General features: G+C 35.4%; 2 protein-coding genes across 4 annotated transcripts in view; one reads left to right on the top strand and one right to left on the bottom strand.

The window, feature by feature from the left end:
* The first annotated feature begins 1045 nt into the window (after nucleotides 1–1045).
* LOC111451761 (post-GPI attachment to proteins factor 3) lies at nucleotides 1046–4514 on the top strand. The gene is made up of 6 exons (XM_023092300.1): nucleotides 1046–1186; nucleotides 1720–1814; nucleotides 2411–2672; nucleotides 2770–2966; nucleotides 3163–3350; nucleotides 3980–4514. Exons 2-6 carry the CDS (start codon nucleotides 1720–1722, stop codon nucleotides 4264–4266), a joined length of 1029 nt encoding a protein of 342 aa, XP_022948068.1. The 5' UTR covers nucleotides 1046–1186; the 3' UTR covers nucleotides 4267–4514.
* Nucleotides 4515–4861: 347 nt separating this feature from the next.
* LOC111451822 (UDP-glycosyltransferase TURAN) overlaps nucleotides 4862–6286 on the bottom strand; it is a 5784-nt gene continuing 4359 nt past the window's right edge. For all 3 annotated transcript variants that reach the window (XM_023092392.1, XM_023092393.1, XM_023092395.1), the window contains 5 exons: nucleotides 6166–6227; nucleotides 5988–6040; nucleotides 5824–5899; nucleotides 5369–5494; nucleotides 4862–5139 (listed from right to left, as the gene is read on the bottom strand). In XM_023092392.1, the coding sequence (XP_022948160.1) occupies nucleotides 5122–5139; nucleotides 5369–5494; nucleotides 5824–5899; nucleotides 5988–6040; nucleotides 6166–6227 (335 nt within the window). In that variant the 3' untranslated portion in view covers nucleotides 4862–5121. The remainder of the gene's footprint in view (nucleotides 5140–5368; nucleotides 5495–5823; nucleotides 5900–5987; nucleotides 6041–6165; nucleotides 6228–6286) is intronic.

Raw genomic sequence — 6286 nt, 5'->3', positions numbered from 1 at the left:
TTTTTTTTTTTTTTTTTTTTTTTTTTTTTTTTTTTTTTTTTTTTTTTTTTTTGCTTGTCTGATTTATTAATTTGATTAATTGACTATGTAGGCTAAGACCCCGTTTTTCTATTTTGAATTTAAAAAAAAAAAAAAAAAAAAATCTTCAAATCTGCCCTCGAACCTCAAAATTTATAGGCAGTCTCATGAAATATTAAATTACTAAAAAATTGGGTGAAAAATGGAAAGTAATAATAAATTGAAGGACCATGAGGGAAAATAAATAAAAATAAATTAAAAAAAAAAGTTAGAAGTAATGCAATGAAGCCCCTATACACAAGACAGCTTCAACTTTATATTAGGTGAGAAGTAGGAATGGTCCAAAGTGTTCGGTAAAAGTGTGAAAAAATAAGAGAGGAAAGAAATGAACATGCTAATAATGCATGTTTTTATTGGGACAAAATGTAATTTGTAGGTGCACGTGGTCAACCCGAGCTATATGAATGGGATAACCTACCAAGCTCAAATATAGGTTAGTTAAGTTCGTTTCAGAACGTAGGTTTAAATCTTCAACTAAACCTAATATGATTAATTGAAATTTCTATTCACGCTCGTGTTATAAATCTTTTAAAATTTAATCTTATTTATATAAAATTGATTTTTTAAGATAATAATTAAATTAGTTTGGTCGGGTAAAAAAAACGAGACCAATAACAAGTGTAACCAATTCATTAATTGGTTATTATTATTATTATTATTATTTCAGTTAAGGCCCGAAACTTTGGATATTTGCACAAATGAGCCCTCCTGGTCCTCTTTGTTTCTGGGCTTATAGTCTGCGGCGCCGGCAGTTGGGCGTTGCTTCTTTGGTCCATCGTTCCGGATGGTGTAGCTTCCTTCTCACCATCATCTTCCACCAATCACAATTTATTTCACATAAATTTTAAAATTTTATGTTTAGGAATCTATTTAATCGTATCATGATTTTTTTTTCCCTCATATTTGTTCATAAAATTCAAACAATTATTTTATTTTTAATAAAAAATAGTAATAAACAAAATCGGTTGAGAAATGGATCGGAAGAGACCGTATTCGTATTCCCCCAATGTTCGGTCTAGGTCTTTGCCTTTCTTCCTAAATAATTCTTTCCCGGCTCTTTTCGCCATTGTCGGAGCTTCACTCATTTTCCCTATCCACCGCCCAAAAGGTAAAACAACTCAATTCTCTCCTCCTCTTGCTTTTTTTCCTCATCCTCTGTAATTTCTGATTCTTTCAAATCCGATTCATCCATATAATGATCCAATCTGCCATTTTACGAGCTGATTCTTACACTGATCCATGTTGAACTCGTTTAGTGATTGGCTAATTGATGTGTTGGATTCCATTATCATGGCTCGTTTTGATTTCGAATCGAAGACTTGGGTGTAGGATGTTCAATTTCCCTATCTTATGAATCAACAATCTTTAAGACTCGGCCCATTTCTTTGTGTTCTTAATTATCTTTATTCTTTAATCCCTTTTTCTCTGTTCGTTTCGTTATTTGTCATTTTCCTTTTCCGTTTCATTGACGCACGAATAAGCTTCGGGTCTTACACGGCTCTGGCTTTCTAACGCACTGATGCGGAAGTGGCTGGAGCTTACAAGAAACGATGCCCATGATATTAATTGTTCTTCATAATTGTCTGAGCTTAATATTTGAGTCACTTGGACGTCTCTAATCTCTGAGAAATTTCCTAACAGATGAGGGAGTGCCATTGGTTTGTCTTGCTGGTGGCGTTTGCTCTCTCCGTCAAAGGCTTAAATGCTAGTGCAGGCGATATTGACCCACAATACAGGTACTAGTTCTTTTGTCTAAATTTTCTTTGTATATTCTTCAGCTTTATTCATACTAGTGAAGCCTGGAAACCTCAATGATCAGTCTTATAGATCAGATTTATGACTACCTAGTTATCCACTTCAAGCCCCAATTGTAATCTTGATATTCCTTTTGCATTCAGTGGTTTACATTTACGTTGCCTGGTCCTATTTTTACTCGGGCTGTATTAGGGAATTGAAAGCGATGCTAAGCTAATGCAATATGGTTTTTGTAATAGCTTTTCTATTGACTACTTTGTTAAGGGACTAGCTCATGAAAGGTAAAGTTTTAGCCAACTTCTTCCTTAGTGTTCCATGGACTTAGAATGCAATCTTAATTGTTGTGCATCCAAGATTTTTTTGGTTCCATCTTTTTTTTTTTTTTTTTTTGTTTTCGCATAGAAGTGAGATGTATCAGTTTTTGTGATTGTTTATCGTTAAAATCTTACTCATCTTTGTCTTTCTTGACTTACGGTAATTCTTTGTTTATTTGATCATGTTTGAAACCAATATCATAACTTCACATAATAAGTATCATTGAAGGGGGAAACAATGTTGTTATTTGTATTTGCTGCAGAACTTGCGTTAAACAATGTGAAAAAATAGGATGCATTGATCAGCAATGCTTTCCTCAGTGCAATTTCTCTTTGGATGGTGTTTCTATTGATCTGCCATGGTATATGCAAGAACCACTTTACTTAAAGTGGAAGCAATGGGACTGCCAAAGCGATTGTCGTTACCATTGTATGGTCAAACGAGAGGGTGAAAGAGAAGCACTTGGTTATCATCCTGTTAAATATCATGGCAAATGGCCCTTCAAGCGTATATATGGGATCCAGGTTTGTCTTATCAAGTTACTTAAGCAACTCACATGAACTTGGAGTTGAAATGATACCTATTCATGCTTATGATTATTCTTGTGCATTATATGCCCAGGAACCTCTTTCTGTAGCATTCTCTGCCCTCAACCTTTCAATGCATTTTCATGGCTGGCTGTCCTTTTTTATCCTTCTATATTACAAGTTACCTTTGAGACAAGACAAGAAGGCATATTATGAATTTTCCAGTTTGTGGCATATTTACGCACTCTTTTCAATGAACTCTTGGTTTTGGAGCACTGTTTTCCACAGTCGGTATGCCTTTTAATTTTGTGTACACGAATTATTATTGCAAAAAGTTCACCTGTTTATATTCTTGGCTTCAGATTTTGTTGTCTTCTAATAGTATTAAGAAGATTGCAAATAAGCTCATATTATGCCATATTTCAATTTTAAAATGTATCATCTTTGTAGCATGCCCTGGTTGTAACTACGTGCCATTGAAGTGCAGTGATGTGGATCTCACAGAGAAATTAGATTATTCCTCTGCTGTGGCAGTACTTGGGTTTTCCCTCATTCTGGCAATTCTAAGAAGTTTCAATGTGAGGCATGAGGCTACCAGAGTCATGGTTGCAGCTCCTTTGCTTGCTTTTGCACTTACGCATATCTTATACATCAACTTCTATGAACTTGATTATGGTAATTATTACTCTTCTTTTGGTCCCCTTCTGCACTCCTAGGTCCCCAAGACATTGAACAAGTTTAGCAATGTCTTGATACAATTTCTCGTAAGCCATATTTAAGTAAAATGATAACAATTTGGACTGGAGCTAGGCATTCATTTTTATTAACGTATTTTGTTAGTTTATCAAATTTACTACTTTCATTTTTTTTCATTCAAGCTATTCTTCTAACTTTGTCCCCTCATATACAAACCAAAGGGCCTAATCTTGGTGATGGGAAGTTCTCATACTGCCTTTTTCTTTATTATTGACCTTTTATTTTCTACTGATATGATTGTCAAAATCACTGTGGGTCTAATTCCTTGACTGGGTAAGGCAGTGCAAGGATGAGTGGCCTTCTCACTGGGTGGACATATATCTAAATATGCTCAAATGTTTGTTTTATAACATCCCAATACCCTGTACTTATTAAATTACTGCTACAAGTCAATATCACAATCTTTTGAGTTTCCATTATCCTTGATGATCATAGCAAGTCAAGGACGTTGAACAGCAACCTGATTTATTTGACTTTCAATTTTCAATTCCATTGATATACCGATGTTTGGTTCATGACAATCGACCAAAAACTTTGAAATTTTGCAGGGTGGAATATGATTGTTTGTGTTACTATGGGAGTCTCTCAACTTCTCCTTTGGGCAATCTGGGCTGGTGTCACTCATCATCCTTCTCGCTGGAAACTGTGGACAGTGGTTGTGGGCGGTGGCTTAGCACTACTTCTGGAAATCTATGATTTTCCTCCATATGAAGGCTTTGTGGATGCTCATGCTCTCTGGCACGCCACTACCATCCCCCTGACCTATGTTTGGTGGAGTTTTATCCGAGATGATGCGGAGTTTCAGACCTCCAATCTTCTTAAGAAGTCTAAATAGCTTGCTCACTCGTTGAACTGACTGGCTTGTTTCATTTGGGGTGTTTCTGGAGATCACAATTTCCCCTCCCCATTCAAACAAAATTAGGCATTGTTGTATAACATTCCAGTTTCTGGGACCTTTTATTTTATTTCCTCCCTCCAAGTCTTCATAGCGAGGAGCCCAAATTGACTAATTGTACCAGTTTTTGATTCGGATTTTTTAAAAATAGATTTTGGTGTGCCTATATCTTTTTTCAGAAGAATTTAGACCTACGAGTTCTTCAAAGAAATATAGATTCGTTTATTGTGAAATCATGCTCATGTTTGCGCTATAAGTTTATCTAGATTTATTATTGTATTTGGTTTCAGTTCGTTTCGTTTTTTTAACACATACCAACATCACATGTTGTTAGTAATGTTCTTATTTGAATGATATATCGAATTCTAGTGACCACACAATGATTTGATAATAATCGAGAGACGTTGGTTCTCTGGAATATTTAGGATTAGGACTTGAGTTGTATGCAATGAGAAGTATGAGTTTTATATCATATGGAAGACCTTCCTGTTGAATATGCTTTTGTGGGTCGATGTTTTCACTATGTCAAGAGTTGTAACATTGAAATTAGTTCTCGTCTTCAATGAGAATAAAGATGAAAATTTTGACGTGGTGTGGTCATCGTACAACATAAATATCCTTGTGTTAATGAAATAAAATAACCAAAAATACAATACTCTAGCATTGAATAAGTAAACATTTAAACTATGGTATCATCAATTTACAGTAAAACTATGGTATCATCAAACCTTTGAATAAGTAAACAGCCTATGAAGAAGAAACCTTCATGCGTAGGAAGGTACCAACAACTTAGCTCTAGCATCGACTGATAACCTGCAAGCCCAGTTTTCTCGTTTAGGCAACACATTCAAAGTAAAACCAATGTAAGGAACTATGCTCTATATTTCTTCAAAATTGCATAATAATCAACAAAGGATGAGTTTGTATACAATTGAAGGACTGAAACCGTGGATTGAAAACATGTAAAAACAATACTCATGATGCACATTGCACATGATGATAGGCTCTAATATCATAGACAATGAAACATTAGCGGACTTGCCTGAGATATTAAGGGTTTGGCATGCTCATCCCACTCGGTAGACCACCTACGAGAACCCATTTCTACTGTGCTGTTCTTCAGCGAATCCAAAGCACTGCATTCATTGGGGAATCCCCTGAAAAGCATCTGCACAGATCACAATAAAAGAACTGAGAATTTCGATCAAATAGTATGCGAAGAAAACATGCATGGGTTAAAGGTAGAATAAAGCGTATTGTTATTACATCTATTCCATCTCATACAAATAAATGACGATTATTTAATAGCATCCTTTGATTTTCAAATCTAAGCTCTTGAAAAAGCCCCATCTTTAGTTTTTCATTATTTAACTCATTATAACACTATATCTTCCTTGTATAAAATGACTATTGTCTCTAAATGCACTTTAAAAAACATTGGACAGAAGCATTTTCCTACAATCCTATTTAACATCCCCGTTCAAGGAATAAACTTACCAATAGTTCATCTGCTAACTCTGATGATGATGAAAAGAGTAGACCATTTTTCTCTGCTTTCACAAGTTCGTTGATGCTATCGGAAAGAAAACAGAAACGTTTACATGCCTTGGGAATGTTGTGTTTCATGGCACACATGCCAAAAGATGTGGAAAAGAAATTACCAAGAGTAGGAAACAGCGCAAACAGGAAGTCCACACCCAAACATATCGACAACCTGTTAATCAAGATGACAAATTGATTTTGTTTTTCAGGAGCCTACAGAAACCAAGGACAGGCAGAACAGTTTTTTCTTCCCTGAGACTAGGACGTTTAAAGCTTCAAGTAAAAAACTCTGCATACCTTCATGGGAAGGTCTAAGCCTGATGAAGAAGTATGCAAACAAACTCCTAGATCTGCTGATCCTGTGAAAATAGCATATACGCATGTATGTTATTAAACCTTTCAGAAAGATGGGGGGGGG

The sequence above is a fragment of the Cucurbita moschata genome, unplaced genomic scaffold, assembly GCF_002738365.1.
Source record: "Cucurbita moschata cultivar Rifu unplaced genomic scaffold, Cmos_1.0 Cmo_Scf00013, whole genome shotgun sequence".
Lineage (NCBI taxonomy): Eukaryota > Viridiplantae > Streptophyta > Magnoliopsida > Cucurbitales > Cucurbitaceae > Cucurbita > Cucurbita moschata.
This window is presented reverse-complemented; position numbering and strand designations above follow the sequence as displayed.

What these genes read in the sequence shown, in the direction of transcription:
- LOC111451761 (XM_023092300.1), top strand. Translation starts at nt 1,720, where the DNA reads ATGAGGGAGTGCCATTGGTTTGTCTTGCTGGTGGCGTTTGCTCTCTCC. An exon ending in AGCGTATATATGGGATCCAG is followed by an intron (nt 2,673 to 2,769) that starts GTTTGTCTTATC and finishes TTATATGCCCAG; the next exon opens with GAACCTCTTTCTGTAGCATT. An exon ending in CTTCTATGAACTTGATTATG is followed by an intron (nt 3,351 to 3,979) that starts GTAATTATTACT and finishes GAAATTTTGCAG; the next exon opens with GGTGGAATATGATTGTTTGT.